At 46.9% G+C, this 26645-nt stretch overlaps 1 protein-coding gene across 2 annotated transcripts; it reads left to right on the plus strand.

The window, feature by feature from the left end:
• Window positions 1-24615, plus strand: NR1H2 (nuclear receptor subfamily 1 group H member 2). Of its 2 annotated transcripts, XM_084805034.1 has the most exons (10): window positions 1-79; window positions 2094-2219; window positions 4077-4154; window positions 4279-4401; window positions 7418-7687; window positions 8784-9028; window positions 13019-13198; window positions 16214-16313; window positions 20077-20285; window positions 23000-24615. In XM_084805034.1, the coding sequence occupies exons 3-10, from the start codon at window positions 4115-4117 to the stop codon at window positions 23144-23146; spliced, it is 1314 nt and encodes a 437-aa protein (XP_084661160.1). In that variant the 5' UTR covers window positions 1-79; window positions 2094-2219; window positions 4077-4114; the 3' UTR covers window positions 23147-24615. The 2 variants fall into 2 exon arrangements, with proteins under 2 accessions (XP_084661160.1, XP_084661161.1); XM_084805035.1 differs by lacking the exon at window positions 16214-16313.
• Window positions 24616-26645: the final 2030 nt, after the last annotated feature.

Genomic DNA, 26645 nt, shown 5'->3' on the forward strand with positions numbered 1-26645 from the left:
GGAAGCGACTGGCTCCTGTGTGCGATAACAGTGTTTTCACTTTTTTTATGCAAGTTGCAGCAGCAGCAGAGAGAGAGAGGTAAAGAAGGTGGCTGAAAGTCGGGGGGCAGTAGCGAGGTTTGGGGAGGGGTCTGCTGCGTAGGGGCTGGAATCACGGTCGCCGGACACCCTCCCAGGAGGACTGTATACCCCCCCCGGGAAAAAAGAGTCCAGATCCGCGAAGTGAAGCCCCCACCCCCGCACGCTTGTGCGAAGAGCTCGGCCGCTCGTTTACTGCGCAATCCTGCGCGTGTTTACTCTTAGGAAAGCCCCGTCGTGTTCAGTGGGGCTTTGTGCGTCGGATTGCAACCTTAGCAAGAGGATCAGCGCCCTGAGGCATAGCAAGGATCTGTGTGGGTCCCTAGGGCACCCTTCCCGCAACTCCCCCCGCCCCCGGTGCCCTCCAGATGATTTGGACTACAACTTCCAGCATCCCTGAGCATTGGCCATGCCGGCTGGGCTGATGGAAATCCACAACATCTGGAGGGCGCTAGGTTGGGGAAGGCTGCCCGAGGGGGTTAAAAACAACAGCTTCCCAAGCAGATGATCACTGGGGAAGGGTTGGCTTTGGATTTTAGATTCTGGCTCCCTTTGCTCTCGGTGGGGGAGGATTTATGCCATCTGCCCTCATTTTAGACCCCACCAGCTGGAGCAGTTAGAAAGTGGAAAGGGGTGTCGAAGTCCCCAATGAACTCCCAAGAGGCCCAGGGAAGAGGCTGATGGTTGTGATGGGGGAAATGGTAGAGGCCCTCAAAACGGTGCTGAAGGCCATGGACAACTTGAACTTGCCCCAGTACGTGGCACCCATTGAAGTTAAATGTCTGTTAAGTAGTGGTATAACAGCCAAGAGACTTGAACTACTAATTTGGAAGTCCCAGATTTGAATCTCACCTCCACCATGAATTCACCAGTTGGCCTTAGGCAAGCTACTCTCTGTCAGCCTCAGTTCCCTACCCAGTGGGGCCTGCAACAAAATGTGGCAGTGTGGAGTGCTCTTGTTCAGGATGCCAGCCATGCCTTCCTCCTAGATACTCCATTTCATTCCTGTCCCACCTGGTTTTCTGTTGTTGTTGTTTTCCCTCCCAGCATTCTGTGGGCATTGAGCATGCTCAGTCCTCATTAGTCTGTCCCTTCTCTCCCCCCCACCCCAATTAGGGTTTTCGCTAGATAAGGATCCATACTCACCTCTAAATTTCGGAAAAAGAGGGAATGATAATACTGGCTTGTTTTACAGGGTTGTTGTAAGGATTACAGCTCCTTAATGCACACAAATGGCTCTGAACATTTGAAAGTGTGTTGCAAATGTTGGGTATTAATAGCAATGCAAGCTACTTAGCTGGACTAAAAGGCACTCACTCATTCCCAGCAGTGACAGAGAAAGCATGTGGCAAACTTACACAAGATCATAAACTTTTGCCCGCATCAGCTTCCCTACAGTCATCGTCACACGTTAGGATAATAATTTTGTGCAGTATAGCTGAGAGTACCTACTTTTTAATTAGCCTGATTAAACATGGGGTGTTTAAAGTGCATGAAAGGGTGAAGAATCTACACTTTGATCCAAAGGATGCATCCTCTGGGCCCCATAACACAAGATGAGTTAACATTTTGCACACACTTTTGTATTTGGGGGTGGTTAGAGAGTGATAACTGTCTTTTTCTGTTTTGGTTACTCCTTCGGTGCAATGCTTTTGATCAGGGTTTTGGCTTCTACTCTACATCTATTCATTAGGAACATAGAACATCAAAGGATGATAGTGATTAGAGACAGATTCATGGGAAGTAAAAGGACGTGATTTTGTGAATGTTCCCTGACATTCTTGGGATCCCAAGCTAGCCCCAAACACTGTGTGCGTAATTTATCTTCTTACGCCATTTAGGGCCCCCGAATGTACACACAACGAATATACAAGATATCCTCAACAGTCAAATAATGTATGTTGGAGAAGTAAATGTTCATCTTTGTGGGATTACTGACCCACAAAGGAGGGTAGTATAGGCGAGAATGGGGGTGGGGGGGATTTATTGCCCCCTGGTTCCTCTTTCTCTTTCAGGTTGAGCCTTGTCCCTGGATTCATTTGGCCACATGCCCTTTCCATCCACTGCCTTGCTGCTGTGACCCCAGAAACCCTGCTATGTGGCTCTCAACTAGCTGAGTCTTCCCCGCTGTGGGGAGAAAGGTGAGATTGTGTGTGTATGGGGGGTAGGATATATTAAATGTGAGGGCAGTGAAAATTTGGAAAATGTGCATAGGAGGCAGTGGGCAGGGAGAGGTGGGGAAAAGAGACAGGTAGTGGAGAAATGAGGTTAAGGGTAGGTGGATAAATAGGTGCCATAGTTTTTGGATACAGAAAAGCCAAAAGGCACTCTGTCCCCGTCTCCTTGAGAAAAAGGTAGCTGTTGGGGGGGGGGGGAAGCATGTGAGAAGTGCATCTAGAAATATGTTGGCATAGGACAGACATAGGGAACCCTTTTCCTGCCATCAGCTGCATTCCATAGAAGCATAGTAAGTTGCCTTATACCGAGTCAGACCCTTGGTCCATCTAGCTCTGTACTGTCGACACTGACTGGCAGCGGCTCTCTAGGGTTTCAGGCAAGAGTTTTTCCTGCCCTGCCTAGAGATGCCAGGGATTGAACCTAGGACCTTCGGCATGCAAAGCAGGTGCTCTCCCACTGAGCTACGGCCCCTGTCCTTGGTGGGTGGAGCCATGCTCAAGAGTAGGTGGGGCCACCCTTTCTCTCTCTCTCTGATATCTCCTTCTCACTCTTCCTCCCTAGCCATTGGGGTGCTAGGGGAGGGAAAGATCGCTCTTGCCAGAGATCTAAACCAGTTGCTTGCAAGGAGCTTTTGAAATTAGGCCCAAGGGTGTGTGTGCTCACATCCCACAGGCCATCCATCCTTGGCATAGGAGGAAGAACATAAGGAGAGCCCTGCTGGACCAGACCAAAGGTCTCTCTATTCCAATGTCCTGTTTTATATGGTAGCCAGCCAGAGACCTCTGGGAAGCCCACAAGCAGGGTATGAAGTTGCCCCCAGCAATTAGAATTCAGTGATATACTCACCTCCCAACATGGAGATTCCATCTTTTAGAGCTATCATGGCAAGTAGCCGTCTTGTGGTGATGGTAATCTTGTCGTAAGGGGTTCCCGACATTAATTACAGAAGACATAGCATGAGGGAGTACTTCTTTGGATCCATTCTGAATCTGCTGCCCATCCATTTCATAGGTGTGACTTGGAGTTCTAGCATTATAGGAGTTGTTGCATTGGTGTTACAGGGCCAGCCCTTCCCTTAGACAGAGGGAGGAGGCCGCCTCAGGCAGCTGATTTTGGAGTTGTTATGAAAGGGCAGGAAACTGTTAGTCATTCAGTTTATTATTGTATTTTTACTCCCAGAGAGAGGCACTGAGAGTAAGAATATAAAATAATGATATTGTATTATTATTTTAATTATTGTTATCGTTATTATCATTATTAAAGCTTTCCTGCCTCAGGCACCAAAATAACTTGGATACTATGCACCTAGACTTGGAGAAGGGAGTGCCATGTCCTGTTCTGCCTCAGGCAGCAAAATGTCTTTGGCCAGCCTTCACAGGAACTAACAGGAGCAGGCAAGAAGGGGCACCTTATCCCCTCCTCAGGCATTGCTAGGTAATGGGAAGCGGAGGCAACATTGGGCTTGCACTTTCTCTACCCTTTAAGACAACCTCCTCCAGATCTTTCAGACTACAACTCCCAACATTCCTGACCACTGGCCATGCTGGCAGGAGCTGATGGGAGTAGAAGTTCAGTACCTCTGGAGGGCATTGGGTTGGAGAAGGCTTCCTTAAGAGGTGTGAAATAAGTAAGTGACAGGAGGAGGACCTGACACCAGCACCATGGCGGTAAAGCGCCTCCCCCCACCCAGATAAGATGGAGGAGAAATGGCTGGACTTTTGTCCTTTTCCCAGGGAGATGGAAGAGGAGTGAGGAAGCAGATCTAAGGGGAACTGCCAGGCTAGCTGAACTGCCTCTTTTATTTGTCTGCCTGATTCTAGGGCTGGCTATGCAATGCTGCTGTGGCTGACACCCTGAGATGGCCAAAACAGGCACCGATGAACCTCAGTTACCACTAGGTAAGCCAGCTCCTGAGACACAACTTGCCAGCCCATGACCAGCCAAGCAACGGCGGTGGGCTTTTTGAAAATTAACTCTTGGTTTCCCCCACTTTTCTTCCCGTTTAAAAAAAAAACAAAACAGAAGATGGGGAGCCCGCTTCACAGGTCAAAGACGAGTGGTCAGAAGCCAGGCCAGAGTCTCACAGCACCGTGAAAATCGAGGTGGTTTGCACAGACGATGGCGAGAGCTCTACGCACAGTGCTGGTGAGAATGACTTGGGGGAGTGCTTGGGCACAGACACCAGTGGCCTGGAATGGCCTGGCAAGGGGATAGTTGTGAGGTGCGCTGAAGATGCAGTTGGGATTAGGGACAGGCACGTGTGTTTATTTATTTGAATGTTATTTTTTCACCCCACTTATAAGTTTATATATATGGAAATATAATAATACTCTAAACGATATAACATTAATTCAGAAAACAAGCATCTACATTATCTAACGTTCCACAGAATATCATTCTAAATGGGTAGCTTGTATGTTGCTAAACATACAGTCAGGGCCAGAAATATCAGAACAAGGATAACTGTTTTGGCAGTTGGCCTCTGTACACCACCACATTGAAGTTGAAAGGAAACACACCCAGATGGGAGCAAAGTCAGGACTTTCAGCTGTCATTCAAGGGGTTTGACAAAAGTGGGGCACTAACCATTCAGGAAGGACAGCCAGTGGCATACACCACCCACCATCATTGGTGGCTCATAAGTAATGAAACGAATGGCTGACAACCAGCTGCATGGCCAAGTGTGGCCTGTTTCCTGGGTACCCCATGACCAATCAAGCAGAGAAAAGGCCTGGAGGTGGTTCTGAGTGTTACATTTGCATTTGGTAGCTGTTCACTGGAACTCCCAACATGAGGTCCAAAGAGGTGTCCATGCGAGTGAAGGAGGCCATCGCTAGGCTGAGGAAACAAAATAAACCCATCAGAGAGATAGCAAAAACAATGGGAGTGGCCAACACAACAGTTTGGAACATCCTGAAAAAGAAGGAATTAACTGGCAAGCTCAGCAACAGCAAAAGGCCTGGCAGACCACGGAGGACAACTAAAGTGGATGACTGCAGAATTCTGCTCATGGTGAAGAGGGGCCCTTTTCACAACATCTAGCCAGGTCAAGAACGCTCTTGCGGAGGTAGGCATGTTATTGTTAACATCTACAGTCAAGAGACGGCTTTATGAATGTAAATACAGAGGCTTCACAACAAGGTGCGAACCACTGGTAACGCTCAAGAACAGACAGGCCAGATTAGTCTTTGCCAGCAAACACCTAAAAAAGCCTGCCCAGTTCTGGAATAAGATTCTTTTGACTGATGAAACCAAGATTAACTTGTACCAGAATGATGGGAAGAGAAAAGTATGGAGAAGGAAAGGAACAGCTCATGATCCAAAGCATACCAGATCATGTGTCAAACATGGTGGAGGCAGTGTTATGGCATGGGCATGTATGGCTGCCAATGAAACCAGGTCACCGGTGTTTATTGATGACCTGACTGCTGATAAAAGCAGCAGGATGAATTCTGTAGTGTATAGGGCTTTCTGCTCAGATTCAGCCGACTGCTGCCAAACTGATAGGACGCCGCTTCATATTGCAGATGGATAATGACCCAAAACATACAGCAAAAGCTACCCAGGAGTTTCTGAAGGCAAAGAAGTGGGATGTTCTTCAATGGCCAAGTCAGTCACTTGATCTCAACCCAATAGAGCATGCTTTTCACTTACTGAAGACAAGACTGAAGGCAGAAAGACCCACAAACAAGCAGCAGCTGAAGGCAGCTGCAGTAAAGGCCTGGCAGAGCATCTCGAGGGAGGAAACTCAGCATTTGGTCATGTCCATGGGTTCCAGACTTCAGGCAGTCATTGACTGCAAAGGATTTTCATCCAGGTATTAAAGACGGTCCTTAAGTTTGAAATGATGTTGGTTTGTTCCATTATGTTTGAGCCCCCAACAATGGGGGGGTGTATACCACTGGCTGTCCTTCCTGAATGGTTAGTGCCCTTGAATTACAGCTGAAAGTCCTGACTTTGCTCCCATCTGGGTGTGTTTCCTTTCAACTTCAATGTGGTGGTGTACAGAGGCCAACTGCCAAAACAGTTATCCTTGTTCCGATATTTCTGGCCCTGACTGTATGAAAAAACAAAACACTTAAACAGTTTATCACAAATTGGGCAAAATTCACATCTTAATCAGACTGTAACAAGGAAAAAATGTTTATACCTGTCAATATCAAGTTGTATCTAGCCCTCATAAAGATAATAAAAGCCACCTTGGGAGGGCTTCTGCCCTGAAGGCAGCCAAGAAATGTTTTAGATAAATAAATAAAAATAAAAGTGTGCCAGACATTGGGAAAACAGGCAGTCTTTTGTCTACCATCTCTTAAACGAACATACTCCATTCACCCTGCTTTTCAATATGAAATTTTGAAAGCCGCTTGTAAATGAATAATAATGGCAGCTTTTCGCCTCATGTTTAGAAATCAGTGAACTACTTAATTTTTATTTTTTAACACTTTTAAAAGTGCTACTGAAACAGAGAAACTGAAACATTTTAACCTAGTCCATGAAGGCCAGCTAGTTTGGTCCCAGGTGAACGGATAAGGGGAGAGAGGTATATAAGTGAGGCTCCTGTTGTCAAGAAGGCCCTCTCTTTGGTAGACACTCCTCTCTCCGCAGAAGGTGAGGACGTTCAGATCTGGGCCTCCAATGTTAAGATTCCAGCCATCGAGCAGATTCATATGGGGATAGGTAGTCCTTCAAATACCCTGGTCCTAGACTGCTCAGGGTGAGAGTGGGTTACCTCTTTCAGCCCAAGAGGCAAATTCCATGTTGAAGAAGATCTCAGGGGCTGCATTCCAGTGGTGGCCAGGGCCGAAGCCAAAAGGGATGGCACCAAAATAGCAGCATATTTTAGCTTAAAGTTCTTCCTGCCGGTAGCTACGCCTTAGGAGAGGCATTTCAAGTGTTTAGAATGAGAAAAACTGCACAAAAGCCAGGAAATCGCCCAACGACCAGTGTTAGGGAAAGAGGCCATAGCCAGGAGAAGGAGGCATCACCGTTTGGGGATTCCCAGTGGGCTGAATTGACATTACAGGTGGGCCGGATGTGGCCCCCGTGTTCTGCACCCTTGCTTGAACTAGCGCTTGTGATCAAGTGTGGGCGCAGCAGGGGTCTCACAGTTCTCTTAGTCACTTTTGTTCCCCCTTGTGTCTCTCCCTTCCTCCCTCCGCAGCTGAGGAGCCGTCCCGGAAACGCAAAAAGGGCCCCGCCCCGAAGATGTTGGGCGACGAGGTCTGCAGCGTGTGCGGGGATAAGGCCTCAGGGTTCCACTACAACGTGCTCAGCTGCGAGGGCTGCAAAGGCTTCTTCCGGCGCAGTGTCATCAAGGGGGCGCAGTACAGCTGCAAGGGCAGCGGCCAGTGTCACATGGACATGTATATGCGCCGGAAGTGCCAGGAGTGTCGCTTGAAGAAGTGCCGGCAGGCGGGCATGCGAGAGGAATGTGAGTCCCGGCGAGGGGCAGGGCTGGGAGCTTGGAGCGGGGGGCAGGTCAGGCTTGCAGGATCTACTTTGGTTTTATGCTAGTACCCTGAGATCCACCAACCGAAGTCTGGTGCAAGAAACATGCACATAGAACAAAAAGACTCCTGAGCCCAGGAATTTGCTTTGAGGACCAGAACTGAGCACAGCTCAGTCTTTCCACACAAAAATCCTTTCCTGGTTTTGACTCCAAGCTTTCTTCATTGAGAGCCCATGGCTGGGTTCACACAACATGAAAACCCACAACCAAGGGTTGAGTGTGGGTTGTCGTTGAACCATGGGTTGTTGTTGAAACGTGGCTTATCGTGTTGTGTGAACCCAGATGCGCTAACAAACCATGGTTTGTGAACCATGAACAGAGAACCCATGGTTTGTTGTTGGATTGTGGACTGTGGGTTGCTCTCAATTAACAAACCATGGTTTGTTATCACAGCTGGGTTCAGACAACACAACAACCCACGGTTCAACAACAACTGACACTCAATCTTTGAGCGTGGGGTATCATGTTGTGTGAACCCAGTCAGTGTGGTGTAGTGGTTAGAGTATTGGACTGGGACTTTGTTGCTTCTGTTGTGGAACAACTGGAAGTCATGAATTCTTGCAAATCTACTACAAGTCACCCAGAAATCTGCCAGTAGATCCAGGTCTAGCTTCCACCCACCCTTGGTTTAAAAGGTTTATATCCCACCATTCCTCTATTGTAGTCTTCAAGTTGGTTTACAGTTTCCAGGTTAAGATGGCAATGAAGCGTTAGCAATAAGCAATCGTAAGAGCAAATTAAGGGCATCCTATGCATGTTATATTTCAAAATACAGACAATTGTTTTATTTTGCAATTCTAATGTTAATTAAAATGTTAAGCTAATGTTAATTAAAAGTTTAGGCAATTAGAATAGACTTGGCTTGGAGTCATAAAGATATAGTAATGATGGCAGCAGGCAAATCTTTCTGGGGAGGGAATTCCACAGCCATGGAATTCAGTTCATCGGTGGGGTGGATGGTGGGGGTGAGATTAGCAGGAATTCTGAGATGTGCCTCCTCCCTCCCCATATGTCCCAGGCGTTTTGTCAGAAGAGCAGATCCGCAAGAAGAAGATCCGTAAACAGCAGGAAGGGGAAGGGGCGTCGGGTGGGGAGGGGGGTGGAGGCGAGGTCCTCCGGGTACCCCCTCTGCCCTGCGATCCCAGTTTGCCCCAGCCTGAGCCAGCTCCGCTCACGCCTCAGCAGGAGGGCATGATCCGGCAGCTGGTGGCAGCGCAACAGCAGTGCAACAAGAGGAGCTTCAGTGACCAGCCCAAAGTCACGGTAATGACACACTATGTTGCTGTATATTCTGTTTGTTGTCATGTTTTTAATTGTGTTTTGTTTTAACTGGGATTTCATTAATCCAAATTATATTGTTAGCTGCTTTCAGTGCCTTGGGGGGACGGGAGGCGGTGGAAAGGTGGGATAGAAATTTAAATAAATAAATTATAGGATGCAGGCATGGTTGGGAGAGAAATATATCAGAGGTGTGTTGTTCAAACCTGGTTTATGTCCTTTCTCTTTCCATCCGGAAGTCCCAGAAATATTTTGCCTTAGCTATATTTCTTGAAAGTCTGCTCTCTGCCAATGAGGTAAACGATGTCACATTACTCTAGGGACCATGAATAGCTCGCTTGAGGCCTTAATACAGCCTTCCCAACCTGGTACCCGCCAGATATTTTGGACTGCATCTCCCAGCATTCCTGACCATTGGCCCTGCTGGCTGGGGCTGAGCGGAACTGAAGACCAAAACATCTGGTGGGTGCCAGGCTGGGGAAGGGGTACTGTTATGTAAGCCCTGGGTCCACACCATAGGCCCCCACTACATCTTCCTGGAGAAGTGGAGAGAGATGCTTGCTGGCCCTCAGGGTTTTTTTCCCAGAAGATAGTTCCATCTGATAGCCGAGTGTTCGTGTCAATCTGGGGTGGGAATGTGGAGCTAGTCAGGAGGTGGAGCTGCTGGAAGAGGATGGGAAGCCTTCACGACTGGATAGGGTAGGGGGCGGGCCCTCCCTGCTTCTCTGGAGGACAAGCAGGGGCTGTATCCTCTCCCTGCCCCCAGTCATGGCTGCCTTTCAAGCTGTCTGTCATGCACACCATAAACCAGGGGTGCAGAAGTTCAGGCCCAGGGACCACATTCAGTCCTCCCAGGTTCTCCAGATGGCCACACCCCTTTCCCCCAACCACCGATTGGTGGTTTCCTGGCTTTTGTGCAGTTTCCCCCCCCCTCTCCTAAGGCTTAGTTACTGGCAGTAAAAGTTCTAAGTCAAAATGTGCTGGCATATTTGGCCCCTCCCCTTCTGCCTTCAGCCCCGCTCACCACTGCCCCCGAGAGCTTCTCCAAAATGGAATTTGGTCCTTGGGCTGAAAGAGGTTTAACCCCTGGCTCATAATGATCCCAGCCATCCTGTCCCGCACTATGGGGTCCCATTCCCCTCATTCTTCTCCTTATATGATGCACCTGACTCCCTGTAGACCCCTCAGTTACACACACACACAAACACACATACACGTCCAGTTCAGATGATCTTATCTAGCCTGAACTAGCTGAGATACAAATGAGCCTTTTGCCTGCACGTGCAGCTCCTTCACTCAAGCCACAATCAAACCAGGAAGCCTGTAATGGACAGGGCCGGCCCTACCATTAAGCAGAGTGTCAGGCAGCCGATCTTGGGAAGCGGCAGCACAGTGTTGGAGGAAAAACATGTGTGCCGTGCAGCCTGCTGTTTGGTCCCTAAGTTAGCCTGCTGTTTTCAGGTGCAGTGGAGGATGCTGTACCATCGTCTGTGGAAGACAGATTCACCTGGCAGGCCTTCATACATGGAATGGGAGGGGGTGCCATCTTATTCTTCACTTCAGGCAGCAAAATGTCTTGGGCCAGCCCTGCTAATCATCCATAGTTTCTTGTTTCATCTGAATCAGAAAACCATAGTTTCCAGTTTAGGAACAAGCCAGGATATTAAAACCATGGTTTGAAGTGGGTTTAAGATCCTGGCTTGCTCCAAAGCTGGTAAACATCGTTTTCTGGTTCAGACAAAACAGAGTGCTGTGGTTAATTGAAGACTTCCTGGTTGTTCTGCTAGCACCACAAAGGGAGGAGTGAAGGGGCTGCATGTGCAGGCAAAAGTCTTGTTTATTATTAAGCTATGATCGTCCAAACATGGTTGTTCAAAAACGCGTACATGTGTAAAGCTCAGCTTCCCTGGAATTCCTGCTTCACCCCCACCTTGACATTGAAGCACACCTGTTCTCTCTGTCCCCCAACTCCAATCCATCCTGCCCTGGAAATGCCCAAGAATCCTATTGTAAAAGGCCTATGCTTCAGCAGAGACCCCATCTCCTCAATTGGCACATGATGACGGGTGCTTTCGAATTGCTCGTGGATTAGCACAGAAGCAAGGCTATTTAAGAGAGAGTAGGAGAGGCCAACAAGCCTTTTTTTGTCAATGTAATTGGGTAGGGCAGCCTTTCTGTTTCCCATCAGCCCTTCTCCCTCTGACCTTACCTAAGAAAGAGGAAAGGGATTCAAGGTTTCCACCAATGGAGCAGGGCCACGAGTTCTGAGGGTGGAGACAGGACCCCAACAGGCTCAGGAAGGTTTGAGAACAAGGTTCAGTGTGCTAGTCTTTAGAGATGTGAAGGCTTGGAAAAATAGGGGTGGGGGGGCAGAAAAATGAGGGGAGGAATCTATTTTTTCCATTTTTCCCAGGGATTTTTTGAAAATTTGGGGGAAGAATGTTCCCCCAGATTTTCTGTTTTTTCCCAAGCCTTCATGTCTCCACTGGTGTTGGAGCTTGTGGGGAGCCAGAAATCGGGGGAATCACCAAACGAGACCACAGCCCGTGTAGGATAGAGCAGGGGTGGGCAAAAATGAGGCTTGTGTGATACAGATATGAAGACCTGGTGGGAAGAAACACAGAAAAATGGGGGGATGGGGAAACCAGATCAGTTTGAAAGGGGGAAATGCCTCCCCCACATTTTTTCCAGGGATTTTTGGAAAATTGGGGGAGGGGATTTTTCGTGGACTTTTCCATCCCATCTGCCCCATTACTTTCTGTTTTTCCCCCCAAGCTTTCACATCTCTATTGCAGGATCTACTTTGGTTTTTACTAGAACCTACCCAAGATCCACCAACACACCCTGATTCTACTACTGAAATGAAGAAAACTGGGGTGGGGGGAGGGCAGGGTAACCAGGCATGGATTGCCTGGTGCAAATGATATACACTTAGGGTGCAATCCTATGCATGTTTAGACAGAAAAACGTCCTACAGCTCCCAGCATTAATTTCATTTAATTTATTTCTATACTGCCAAAGCTCTCTGGGCAGTTCACAAACATTAAAAACCATTGCAACACATTATGCAAAGTACAAAAAAGCATTTACATAAAAAACCATATAAACAGATCACACACTCACACACACAGACAACATATATCTAAACACAATTTGTTAAACCATCAGCCAAAGCCAACTCAGGGCCTAATTAAAACTCATTATATGCTGCCAAATGCCTGAGAGAAGAGGACAGTTTTAACCTGGCACCAAAAAAATAACAATGTTGGCACCAGGTAGGCCTCATTCCTCAGCCAGCATTCCCCAGCCAGCATCCCCTCCTGGTTACCTCCCCCCCCCCCATTCTCTTCACTTCAGTAGCAGAATCAGCATGTGTCTTTTGTTGCTGCTTTGGTTCAACAGTTGGGACTCAGAAATCCTTGCCAATCTGCAGCATATCACCCGGAGATCTACCAGTAGATCCAGATCTACCTTCTGTCCACCCTGGGATAAAACATGGAAACTGGGGCTCTTGGACCTCTCTGAGGGGAGAAGGATCTGTGGGGAGAGTAGAAGGGGGGGGGGTTAGAGCTTAGATGTCTAGATTTTCAGTCTATTCCTCTCCTGACCCCTCCAATCTTCCTCCCCTCCCAGTGAGTCTTTTCCTGGGTCAGGAGGAAAATGTACTCAGAAAGGGATCCCTTGGGCAGAGTGGGGGGTGGGGGGAGAGGAGGACAGTTCTCCTGATGATTAAAGAAAATGAGCAAGGGATTTGGATCTTGTCTCCTGGATCTTGTTCGGAGAGAGTTCCCTGGCTCTTGTTCTCTTATTGATTACAGGGGGTGCGTAAGAGAGCGTAAGATCTGGGGAGCGGGAAGAGGCACCTTTGAGAGAGTGTTGGAGAAGGCCGTGCTGTGTGCATTTCTCCCCAGACCAACCTTGCCCCCCCTTTCTTTCTCCTCTTGGGTCTCTTTTGCCCCTCTGGTCACTCTCCAGCCCTGGCCAATGGGCAGCGATCCCAACAGCCGAGAGGCTCGGCAGCAGCGCTTTGCCCACTTCACGGAGCTGGCCATCATCTCGGTGCAGGAGATCGTGGACTTTGCCAAGCAGGTGCCTGGCTTCCTGCAGCTCTCTCGGGAAGACCAGATTGCGCTACTCAAGGCCTCCACCATCGAGGTGAGTGAGAGCTGAGCAAGCTGCATTTATCCCAGCCCATAGTTGAAGAATTGTTGGGGTTGTTTAGCTTCACTTAGTTTAGAGAAAATGCAAGTGAGACATGATAGAGGTGTACAGAATTATGCGTGGTGTGGAGAAAGTGGATAGAGAAGCATTTTTCTCCCTCTCTCATAATACTAGAACCCGGGGTCATCCCATGAAGCTGATTGGTGGGAGATTCAGGACAGATAAAAGGAAGGGCTTCTTCACACAGCTCATAGTTAAGCTATGGAATTGGTTACCACAAGATGTAGTGATGACCACCAATTTGAATGGCTTGAAAAGGGGATGGATTAGATAAATTCATGGCGGATAAGGCTATCGATGGCTACTAGTCCAGATGGCTATATGCTACCTCCAGTATCAGAAGCAGCAAGCCTATATACACCAGCTGATGGGGAACGTGGGCAGGAGGGTGCTGTTTCACTAATGTCCTGCTTGTGGGTTTCCTGTGGGCAGCTCATTGGCCACTGTCTGAACAGAATGCTGCACTAGATGGACCCTTGGTCTGATCCAGCCTGGCTCTTTTTATTTTCTTATGTTCTTAAGAACTTATCAGTGTGGCCTTGGTAGCCCAGGGTGCTCTGAAATACCACTGGATCCTGTACTAATAAGTAAGTGGAATCTCAGTGGCCGATAGTGATGTGGGTTTTCTGGAACATTTCCCATCCAAATGAGGGTAATTTGCCTCAGAATGTTCTGATGCCGTAGAGCTGAGGTGGGCAGCTTGTGGCCTTCCAGATAATTTTGGCCTACAACTCCCATCAGCCCTAACCAGCATAGCCAATGGTGAGAGATGGTGGGAGTTGTAGGCCAAAATGTCGGGAGGACCACAAAATGCCCACCACTGGCGTAGAGAGTAATCTAGTTTAGCATGTTGATTTTACTTGTATTTTGTAAAAAGCAACACTAAAAAGAAGTACCCCGTGTTGTTTATTTTTGTGTCAATACAGTGTAAGTATTGACCTGAAACCTTTGAGGAAAAATGTTTAAAGCACACTTTAATGTGATGTAAAGGCTATATTATGTAGAACTTTTTTTTATTGGAATACCGGATCAGCCGAAAAAACATTCATTACCACTTTGAAACTGCCAAGCGTGCATGAGACAGTATTTGCAGTTGGCATCCATACATTGTTACTAATGAACTTGCGCAATGGAACCTCTTCCGCAGAAACGTAACGCATGGGAAATTTTCCTCCCCACATCACTGGTGGTGGAGTGCCTGTTTTGCATGCAGAACGTCCCAAGTTCAATCCCTGACATCTCCAGTAAAAAGGAGCAGGGAGCAGATTATGGGAAAGTGTTTCTGCCCGAGACTCAGAAGAGCTACTGCTGCTCATGAGAAGACAGTAATGGGCTAGTTGGGCAAATCATCTCCTCTGGTATAAAGCAATTTCCTGTCCTTCTAACCCTACAGCAGGAGATGTGCTGCTTCCAGAGGGAGGGAGAGGGAGGGAGGGAGGGAGGGAGGGAGGGAGAGTGTTCACCAACAAAACAAGCAGTGAAGTTCAGCTGTGAATGCAAATTGAGAGTAATGGCAGTGTGTGGATGAAACTTGAAGCAAAAGAGGCCTGATTCTCCTTAAGTATGTCTGGGCTGTCCCACTTGAGAGTACAGGTGGTGGCTCACGTGATTAAATTCTGCTCCATAAAACACACAGACACACAGAGTGAGAAAACTAGAATGTCGGGAAAAGAAGGGATTGGTGTGCTAGCTTTCTATGTGCGGTTATCTGTCTGTCTTTTTTCTTTCTTTTTTTAAATGGAGCCATGTTCAGTCACATGAATCTGAAGCGCTACAACCCAGATACAGGTTTATTAGCTCTGTGAGAGCTAGGCCTTACATGAAGCTATTGTGGGAACAGAATGTGGGTAGTTGTTTGTTTGTGATATTAATTTTTACTATATTTTTACTGTATTTTGTTCTTTCTATTGTATTGTACAATAGAAAGGGATGTCATGGAATCTGGTTGGGGCTCAAGGCCTGGCGATTTCTCACTGGCTCGGCCCCCCCAGACGCCAGTCCGCAGATCCCCATGCTTGCCCAGCTTGGCGTGTGCCGAGTTGGGCAAGCGTGGGGATCCCCGCTCCCTTCCCAAGCCGCAAGATGGTGGCTCATACTTTTTCTTAAAGGGACATTTTATGCAAATAGCATCCATAAAGCATCTCATTTACACAAAATAACAGGCGTAAATGGTCTAAATAGACCAGGAAGCTACACATCACTCTCCCTGTGCGGCAAGCAGGGGAGGGCGGGCGGCAGGGGTCCGCCAATTAGCATGTGAGGTAGGCTGGGGCAAGTCCATCCATCCGTAGTTGCTGCTTTTTTTGTTAGATCACAAAGAAGAGAAACAAGTTCTCAGGACGCAAGACTGAATTTATTGTAAGAAGCCCAATGCATTTCGGTCTTCTTTTTTTTCTTTTCTTATTTTAGGCCTTCTTCAGAGGGTAAAGAAAAAAAGTCTGCAGAATTTTTTCAGCAAAGGATTGTCTCCTTGTGTCAATCTACTGTAGGCCTAAAATAAATTTTTAAAAAGGCTGAAATGCATTGGGCTTCTTACAATAAATTCAGTCTTGCATCCTGAGAACTTGTTTCTCTTCTTTGTGATCTACTTTGGATGCTCACTTCCTTCTGTTTTCCTCCTTCTTTTGTTAGCCACCTTGGGCAGCCATCTGTGGAAAGGCAGGATGTAATTTTTTTAATACAGAAAGAGGAAAATAATTAAAGACCCATTTTTCTATTTTTCTTTCGTTTTGAAGAGGGGGGAGAAAGTATGAGGAAAGCAGGTTTCAAATACAGTGAGTCTATAAGGATGCAATCCTATGCACGTTTAAACAGAAAAAAGTCCTACAACTCCCAGCATGACCTTTTCTATCCAAATGTGCATAGGATTGCGGTCTAAATGTGTGTACTGTGGATATTGGATAGTTTTTCAAGAGAGGCTCACAACCTCACCCCTGCCTATCTCCACAGATCATGCTGTTGGAGACGGCACGGCGCTATAACCACGAGACCCAGTGTATTACATTTCTTAAAGATTTCACCTACAGCAAGGATGACTTTCACCGTGCAGGTGAGCTGGGAAAGGGGCGAAGGTGAGGTGATGGAAGGGAAGGTCCAAGGTATGTGAGGAGCAGAAGAGGCTCCTTCCAGAAAAATCCCCTGGTGCAGCACGCCAGAAAAATGTGATCAAACATTGGTGGGGGAGACCAAAGTTGTATTTTTTAGTTATCTTTAGGGTATAAACTTTTCTCTTTTATTTCACAAATAAGGGACACACTTAAGTCTTAAGTTTGATTAAGCTCACATGAACAAGTTCTGTTACTTTGTGTGGTATCTTTAGCCAGGGGTGGGCAGAAAATAGATCCCTAGATGTTTTGGACTCCCAGCATTCCTGATAGAGGCTTCTGGGAGTTGAAATCCCAAACATCTGGAGATCTACTTTCTGCCCACCCCTGTCTTAAACCACCAGCCTTTCAGAACAGCTCAGGAAAGAGATCCACTCTAAAGAAAAATACATTCTCTTTTTTTTTCTTTTCTTTCCCTAAAGTATTGTTTTGCTTGCTTGTTTGTTTTACTTTGGCAAAGGCCGCAAATACACGAATCCCAACAGTTACCGTGAGACTAGGAAAATTCCAGACCCTTGCCAAATACAGCTCCTGCTGGCTCTCTCACCAGACATGAAAATGACAGAGCCATGCAGTGCCCAGCATGTCTCAACAGAGTTCCAACTCTCCACCCAAAAGAATCTTCTCACCAACACCTGGCAATGAGATTAGCAAAGCTTGGGCAGACTCTTACCAAGTACATCAGGGGTGTTGAACCCCTTTTAGACTGAGGCCCAAATTCCATTTTGGAGAAACAGTTGGGGGATTCATTCCAGTGGTTTTGGCAAAAGGGGCAGGGCCAAAATTCCCCCAAATACCACCATATTTAACTTAAGCCTCTTACTGCCAGTAACCAAGAGGTATTTCAACCTTTTAGAATGAGGGAAATCTGCACAAAAGCCAGGAAGCCACCAACTATCAGTGGTCAGGGAAAAGGAGGTTAGGCCAGGAGAAGGGGGTACGGCCATCTGCAGAATCCTGGGGGGCCAAATTTGACCCCAGGCCTGAGAGGTTCTGCAGAAATGGTATCTTGACTAAGTATATGTCATATACATACATACATACATACATACATATATATATATACACGCACGCACGCACACACACACATTTTTTCCAAAATGTTCTCCGCAGCTCTGAAAAGGGTTGGTGGAGTGTAGATTTTTGCTTTTTTAAGATGCCACTTTTGGAGGATTTCTAATATGTATCCAGGATGACACATCTGTTTGCCTTGGGGGATCAAGAAACTGGGGCTGGGTTTTAGCCTGCCTTGCAGGTGATTCACACCACTCATCTCTTCACCAATCCACAATCCTCTCTTCATGCATCAAGTGAAAAGGGTGTCATAAAGATTACCAGGTTTTCATATCTGGTGAGAGTTTGCATTAATTTTTCGCCATCTTTCTTCAGCGGTGGACCTAGCTGGGTGGAAGAATCACTTAGAAATGTGGAATCCAGCCAGGATTTTCTTGCAAGGATTGATTTGAGTTCTTCCACATGCCTGGTCTTGTATTTGGGAGCGAAAGAGTGTGGTGACCACTTCACCCAGGCTCGGTCTCTGCCTCTGCCTTCTTGCATCTGTTAACATGCAGTTGTTACACATTGCACTGTGCTGGGAAGGTTCTTTCCTGCCAGAATAAATCTTTACAGGAGGTAAAGATAGCTTGACATTCTCTAAGTTTCCTGCCATTTTTGGTCTCTGAATGGAAGCCCTGATTTGTTCCTAGGAAGGGTTTGCTGCACTGTGTTGGTGATTGATCTTTAAAGCCTCAATGGCTTGAGCCAAGACTATGTTAAGTTAGAAGGTAGATCTGTAGATCTCTGGATGATGTAGGTCAGCAAGGATTTGTGACTCACAATTGGTTAAGGTATGTCAGCTCCACTCAGTTCTAGTTCTCAAAACAAATCCCTGGCTTCAGAATTAGTGAGTAGTGAATTTGAGAATTTGAAGTGAGTAGGCCGGTTCGCACGATATGACAGCCTACCATGAGATATTGAACCCAGAGTGAGGCTGCAGCGCATGCAGGGCACGTGTGGCTGCCTTTTTGCCCCCACTTTGGGGTTGTTATGTCGTGTGAATCTGGCAAGTGTGGCTTATGCCAGGGTTAAACAACTGTGACATAACCCTAGAACAGACCATGGATTGTGTGAGGACAGTTTAAGCCTCGCATAACCCACACTCGCTGGGTTTGTACGACACAACAACCCCCGAGCGCAGGTTCGGTATGCAGGGTGGTGCCCAAGGGCACTGTGGCTCACCATGGGTTAAATAACCCATGATGAGTCACACTGTGCTGTGCAAACCAGGTCTATGTCTTTTGCACCAGGCTCTGATGGGCAGAACTTGGGGTTTTAGTAAAAGAAAACACAGATCCCGCAATCCTGAAGTCTTCCCAGCCCTGAATGTAAGGGACTGTCTTCTCCCATACCAGTCTGCTCTCTCCCTCTGATCTCTTGGGCAACCTCTTTCCTGAGTCCCATTGGTGGGCGAGACAGGGCCAGCTGAGATGCAGGAAAGGCCCTTCTCTGTGGTTGTGGCTTGATCGTGGAACTCTCTGCTCTGGAAGGTCCGTTTGGGTCCTTTCTCTCCTTGCCTTCAGCTGCCCGGCCAAGATTTTTTTAAAAATTCCACCCATTTTGACCTTCTGGGTGTTTGGATTCTCTTGTACAGGCAACCCCTGTGGTCTCAGATTGTTCTTACCTGCTGTGCCCACCTCTGTTTTCATTGGTTCATTGCTATTTTTATTAATGCTTGATTTCTTTTGTTCCTTTCTGTGGGATTTTAATGTTTTGAAATGGTCAGCAGCTGCCCTGAGCTCTGGGAATTTAGCTGAAGGGCAAGATATGTAAACCTTTTAGTATGGAGGAGCTGTAGCTCAATGGTAGAGCACCTGCTTTGAATGCAGAAGGTCTCAGGTTTGATCCCCGGCATGCCCAGATAAAACCCCTGCCAGAAACCCTGGAGAGCTGCTACCCATCAGTGTCAACAGCGCTGGGCTAGGTGGACCAATGCTTGGATTGGGTCTAAGGCAGCTTCCTGTGTTGCAATTTTCCTTTTAAAAGAGGGGTAGGCAACTTGTAGTGCTCTAGATGTTTTGGCCTATAACGCCTCCCTAGGTAGCATTAGGGATGTTGGAGAAATCCACAACAGAAACAAATCAGATTAGATTTCTATGAATACGACCTGCAGATTCCTCAGCATACCGGCTTTTCCCGAGTTGCATGGATTCTGCAGACTTGCAGACCTTTTTTTCTACTTTCCAGGATTTTATGCACATTTAGTCATAGAGAAATACGTAAAATAAAAAAATAAAAACACTGGCTGAAAATGTGCATTTCCCCAATGGACTAAAGCATGAAAATGGGCATGGGGGGTATTTCCGCATTTGGGGGGATTTGTGCAAGTGTGAATTTGTTCATATGCGGATTTGCTCGAATTTGGGTAATTGGAAAAAAACTGATTCTGTCAGTGAGTGGACGACAGAATGAAAGGCATCTGCCAATCCACAAAATGCAGACATTTTATAAAATCCGCACATCCCTAGGCAGCATAGCCAATGGTGTGGGATGATGGGAATTGTAGGCCAAACATCTGAAGGGCCACAAATTGCCCACCCCTGTTTTTTAAAAAAACAAAATGCATAATTTTGTGCATCTCAGTGTCACGAGTGAGATGCGTCCAGTCTCTTTTCCTGATGCTCTGCTTCCACTCCCCACCTCCCATATCAGGTCTTCAGGTTGAGTTCATCAACCCCATCTTTGAATTCTCCCGGGCAATGCGGCAGCTGCAGCTGGACGATGCTGAGTACGCCCTCCTCATCGCAATCAACATCTTCTCGGCCGACCGGCCCAACGTGCAGGACCACGGCCTCGTGGAGGCGTTGCAGCAACCCTACATTGAAGCCCTCAGTTCTTACATCCGCCTCCACCGCCCACAGGTCTCTGGATGGGGCCTGAGAGTGGCAGCAGATGCCGAGGGTGGGTGGGCAGGTAGTGAAGTCAAGGAAGTCACTGCAGGAGAGGTCGTATGCAACATTCTTGCTCCGGGTTATTCTCTCTCCAGTTTCCACCTGTTGAAACTGGGGGAAAAAAACCAGGATGTCTGCCTCAGCTTTGGCCTGTTGTCCTCACTGATTCCCAAAGCTGCAGGCATTTTACTTGGTCAAGGAAACACCCAATAGGTTAACTGGTTTCCTTTAACCAATACAAGAGTAGTAACAGGTAAATAGACTTTTCTATTTGGTAGTGTTAATAAATCAAATCGATGTGGGATTATATATATATAATAAAACAACTAAATTGTTATTAAATACAAGAAGAGTTCTATAGGTTATTATTCAATCATCCTATACCTAGTCCTTACCTACCTACCCCTTCCAGACCCTTCACCCCAAACCATACTTACTGAATGTATATTCACTGAATCCCTAAACCCTGTTTAACCCTTAAACTGTCTGTTCTCTCCTTTTAAACTCCCTATAATTATCTTACTCATAAGCCCCTCCCACCTTTCACTCTCTCTCTCCCTCCCCCCTCCCCCATTAACTCTAACTTACCTGGATAACATTTTACAGTTCAAACACAAACATTTACATTATCATATGTTACACCATAACTCAGTGGTAGAACACCTGCTCTGCAGGCAGAAGGTCTTAGGTTCGATCCCCAGCACCTCCAGGTAGGGCTAGGAAGGAATCCTGCCTGAAACCCTGGGGAGCCATTGCTGCCAGTCAGTGTCGACGATACTGGGCTACATGGACCAATGGTCTGGCTCAGTACAAGGCAGCTTCCTGTGTTCCTACGTGGATGGGAAACAGTCATCCGTTTCTTTGTATGCCACTTCCCCATGGTAAGACCATGCTCAAAGAAGTGGCTTACTGCAATGTCAAAAAAATTGCACGATAAAATAGAACAGCATTTCTAACTAATTAACAGTTAAAAATCATGAAAAGTCTTAAATCGTACACATAAAAATATCTCGTATTAATCAATATACGCTTGGATGAAACAACTCAATCTTAGTTATAGTAAGGTCAAACAAAGGAGAAATAAACAAATCCAAACAGCAAAAATAGCTACAGGGGCAGTAACTTTTGTAGCTGGAATCAGTCAGGGATCGGCCCTCCCAGGGCAGGTGGAACGAATGAGCCAGAGAAGCAGGGACCAGGTCTTACGTGCAGGGCTGGCCCAAGACATTTTGCTGCCTGAGAAGCAAATGGCACCCTTCACCACCCACTCAAGGTGCATAGTACCCAATGCCAGCTAAATTATTTTGGCACCTGAGGCAGAAAATCCCACGAGTACCTCTCCCCTTTCCTGGCAACCACCACCTAAATAACAATTTGCTGCCCTTTCATCACACTCAACAATGCACTCAGCAAGAAACTAAATAACTAGCAATTTGCTGCCCTTTCATCACACTCAAAATCTGCTGCCTGAGGCAGCTGCCACGCTCTGCCTAATGGTAGGGCCAGCCCTGCTTACAGGACTCACAGCTAGACTCATATTCATTGGAGAGGGATAAAGAGTGACATTCCTCAAGGTTTGGGACTCCAAAGCACTTGAGGCCCTGCAGACTTGGCTATTAGGTTGCAAAAACGCATTTGGTTTCAGCAAATCTCACTCCAGAGTTCCCCCACTGATAGTAAGGTAGAATCCTAAACCCTAAGGCCAAGGGTACAAAACTTGTGGCCCTCCAGATGATGATGGACTACAACTCCCATTGCCCCTGACTACTGGCCTTGCTGGCTGGGTTTGATTGGAATTAGGGTCCTACGATAACTGGAGGACCACAGGTTTCCTCAGGGTCGGCCCAAGACATTTGGCTGCCTGAGGCAGATGGTGCCTCTTCCCACTCCATGTATAAAAGTTGACCAGACTAGCAATTGAATCTTACTTCAAGCCTGTGATCCCTAGATAGCATCCCAGGAGCCAGAGGACTGTGCAGAGAAATACTTCCCCGAGGCTTTTCCCTGCTGTTCTACCTAGTTCTAGAGGGCTCAGGTTTGGGGCTGACTGCCAGCCTCCATTTTATAGCAATATAGTGAGAGGGTGGTCTGGAGAGTGGGAATGGGGACAAAGTGCTGTTTCCTTTTCCTCCCTCCTGAAACATCCCAGTAGAGTGCAGGTAGGAGAGTATTTTGCCCTTGCAACACACATCTCCCTACCCCATCTAATCCTCTCTCCCAGGCTACTTACTATGTTAGAGGCTTGGGCAATTCCCTCCACTTCCTGCCCTCAACCTTTTCCCCCTCAACCATCACCTCAGTAGTCCATACATCTAAAAGGTTTGAGGTCCTTGTCAAATGAGGGTTTGGGGGAGGGGTCTTTTAACTTACAAATTTATATACCTCTGTGTACCTAGGAGGTCCCCCAAGCATGTCGAAACCACCGCCTTATTTTTGGGTAGTCCCATTTTGCTTCCAAACTGATCGGTACTCTGTCATCCAAGTTCGCTACTAAAGGGAATGTTTTCTAGCAGAACCTCTGTTGCACCTGTTGATGTAACACTCCAACTCCTGTCGGCTCTAGCCAGCATGGCCAGTGGTCAAGGATGATGGGAGTTGTAGTCTAACAACATCTGGAGGGCCACAAGTTGCCCATTCCTGACTTAAACTAAGACACTCTCTCTTCCCCCCTCTCCCTTCTCTAGGACCACCTGATGTTCCCACGCATGCTGATGAAGCTGGTTAGCCTGAGAACTTTGAGCAGCGTACACTCCGAGCAGGTCTTCGCTTTGCGTCTTCAAGACAAAAAACTTCCACCGCTTCTCTCTGAGATCTGGGATGTACACGAGTAGACGTTTTGGGGTTGGGGCGGAGGGAGGGCTCAGGCCTCCCTCCCTCCCCCCCGCTCTCTCTCACACACATACACACACACACACACACACACACCCCTCTCTGTCTCGCTCTCTCTCTGGGCCCCTGCAGACCTGGCTCCCTGCTAGGGACTCTTAGGGACCTCAGCATAATAACTGCAACAGATGGACTGTGATAACGCCAGAGGAACTGCATCAAGGGGGCTTACTAAGCACTTTTTCCCCTCTCCCCTATCTACTTGTATTCCCTCCAGTCCTTGCCTCCCCACTTCTGGTTTTGGGGATTGTGGGGCGCACTTGGTTACTGTTCTTATTTGGGGTGGGGAGATGCAAAGGGTCTTCTCCCCAAACACTGAGCTTGGAGAATGAACAACCTCGCCCCATGTGGCATTCTAGTTCAACGACACCCATGTGTGCCCCACTAGGAAGGGCGGGGGTGGGGAGTATTGCAGTGGAAAAGGAGGAGGATGGGGCTGGGGGGATGCCATATGCCTGGTGTGTGGGGCAGATGCCCAGAAAAATAAACTTGAGTCATGACAAACCAAGCGTCTGGCCTGGCATGTGTGAATGGAAAGAAACAGCTCTTTGCAGATGTCGCCTACAGATAGGGGGAATGTGGCAAGATCAGAAGGCAATAGCTAGGGAAGGAGTGTCATCTGTAATAATAAAAGGGGAGGGATATCAGCGCCAGAACTCCAAGACCATGACACCTAGGCACCTGAGACTTGGCATGCTTATTAAGGGGGCCCTAGGGGTGTGTGGCTCAGGGTTATTTTGATTTTGAAATCATGAATGAATTTTAATTCATTTAAATGTGTCCACGTGGTTGAAGCCTGCAATAACATCTTCAGCCACTAGTGGCAGACTTTCCATACCACATAGATTTGCAGTCCATATGGTTGGAAGCCAGGGGAGGCTAGCAGGCCCAGGGACAGAGTTATACACCTGTCCTCTCCCGCGCTGCTATGGGGCAGTCCCCCCCGGGGAGAAATGAAGTGGACACATCCCTCCCTCAGGGGGCCACAGGGATATGCCATGGCAGGAGCCATGCCTAGGGGTGCCAGTTCAGCCAGATGGGGCGGCCACAATATGTATCCAGCTCTTGACAGCTGCGTAAATTTGCTTGAAGGCTTCACTGGGTCAATTCCAAGCCAGGCCTGTTGGCTAGTTAAGAATATTTTGAGTCTTGGGAGTTGAAGGTTGGAAACCAGCATGCTTTGGATCTTGGGGTGGGGTGGCACGGGTGTCTAGTCCAAAGGAATTACGAGTCTGGGAATTATAAGAGCTGTAATACGTGTGAGGAACTGCCCATGTAGTGTTAGGGTTGGACTAGGGAGATCCAGGTTCAAATCCTCATTCGGCCATGAAGTTACACTTGGTCTAGTCGCCATCTCTCAATCTAACCTACCTCACAGGGTTGTTGTGAGGATAAAATAAAGAGCTATTTGGAGAAAGGACAGGTTAAAAAAATGGAATAAATGAAATGGCATCCAGGGCTCCTAGGTTCTCCATGAAGGTTGTGTGAGACAGGGCTGTTCCTTTAGAGCCAATCCCCAACCTAATGTACAGATGTCTTGGACTATAATTTCCATCATCCCTATCCCATATGTAGTCCAGCACATCTGGAGGGTGCCAGTTTGGGAAAGGCTGGTCTACATGCTCTGCCTATTTAATACTGCCTCAGGCCCCCTGAATTACCCCCTCCTGGCCTGGAACTTCCCAGTGGGCAGTGGGTGGGGGAAACCCAGTGGTGCCTGGAAAATGGGGAATTCCTCTTCACATCTCTAATGCTGGCCACCAGAGGGCACCAAACTCCACCACTTCTAACCAAGTGAATTGGGTTTGTGTGCATGAAGCCTCCGGGTTTTCCCCGTAGGTCATAAATTTGATTTAAAAGTACTTTATTTCCACAGCATAATGCATGACTGTGTTGCCAAAGTAAATGGAAAAGAAATACCCCTAAAATTTCAGTCAGGGAGTGGCTGTCTGTATTCTGCACAAGGAAATCAAGTTCCTAGGCTCAAAATTGTTCATGCAAACAAATTCAATTTTGCATAAAGTTGCTCAATTAGGATCTTTTATTTCGAACTTGCTTTGTTGTTGGCAGAATATGGAATTACTGTTTTGGGGAAGGGCAGCAATTTGATGCAGACAGGGAGGGGAGCATGACTGTAGGCCACGAAGACAAGACAGCCATTCAGGGCACAGATGTTTTTCTCTGTTAATACTGAAAACTGGCCCATTATTGCCTTCAGCATTTAGAATATGGGTCCTTGGCCATGAGGACTAGAGCCTTACTCTTTTTTAAAAAATTGACCTGACACTTGAAATGACTGTGTCAATGCCATCTGTGCAAAATTAGGAAACTCAGGCTCATGATATATAAGTGGACCCCCATCTTCCTTCCAGACTGTAGGAATTAGTCACATTCCATTTGGGTGGTGGCTGGAGTGGTGATGGTGGTGGTAATCCTAATGAATGTCACATATCTTGTTACTAAAGCTTGATATCTTCAAAGTAAGGGGAAAGCCTTCACACACACAAACTCTGGCTCCCCTCACCCTCCCACATGGCCAAATCCTTGCCATTATTTTAGGAGCACACAATACTTTTTTTTAAGTGCAAAAATTATCATTACAAGATAATCTCTTTAATAACAGTCATGAGATTTTGCTCTGAACTTGATCACATATGGAAACAAAAAGGCAGCCAGACAGATTGGTCATTCCCAACATTTTGAAAAAAGTTTATCAAGGGCAGTATAACATATTAGTTCAACAGGGTGATGTCTTTTGCCTTGTGGAACTCCCTTGATAAATGTGTTAGTTTGTTTCTTTATTTTAAATATTTATATATTTAAATATTTAGTGCTTTTTTCTTTTTTCTTTGGTTTTTAGTGCATTTAACTCACTCCACTTTTATTGCTGTTTGATGTGCTGGAGTGTTTTTATTCTTTGCTGCTGAATTTATCTTGGTTTTATTATGTGATGTTTTTAGCCATTATTTTATTGTTTGTATTCTGTATTTTTAACATATTGTACACCGCCCAGAGAACTTGGGTTATTGGATGGATTTAAAAGTAACATAAACAAATATACTGGCCTTTAACAGGGCTTTCTGGGTGGCTTACAAAAACAAGATAAGGTGCACTAATAAAATATAACAATGTGTTATATTTTTTAAAAACTGAGGAAATTAAAATGTCTTTGCCTGGTGCCAGAAGGATAACAATTTTGGTGCCAGGCAGGCCTCTCTGGAGAGGGAATTCCACAAATGGGGTGCCACCACTGAGAAGGCCCCTTTTCTGGTCACCACCCACCCATGGAAGAGAGCCTTTGAAGATTACTTTAATGCATGGTCAGGTTGGTAAGAGAGCCAGTGTTCTTTCAGGTACCTGGGTCCTAACTGATAGAGGGCTTTAAAGTGAAACACTGACACTTTGGATTTTGCTCAGAAACACACCAGAAGCCAGTGAAGTTCT

The sequence above is a fragment of the Heloderma suspectum genome, chromosome 6 (assembly GCF_057233095.1).
Source record: "Heloderma suspectum isolate Gila_16-S chromosome 6, 16-S_ref, whole genome shotgun sequence".
Classification (NCBI taxonomy): Eukaryota; Metazoa; Chordata; class Lepidosauria; order Squamata; family Helodermatidae; genus Heloderma; species Heloderma suspectum.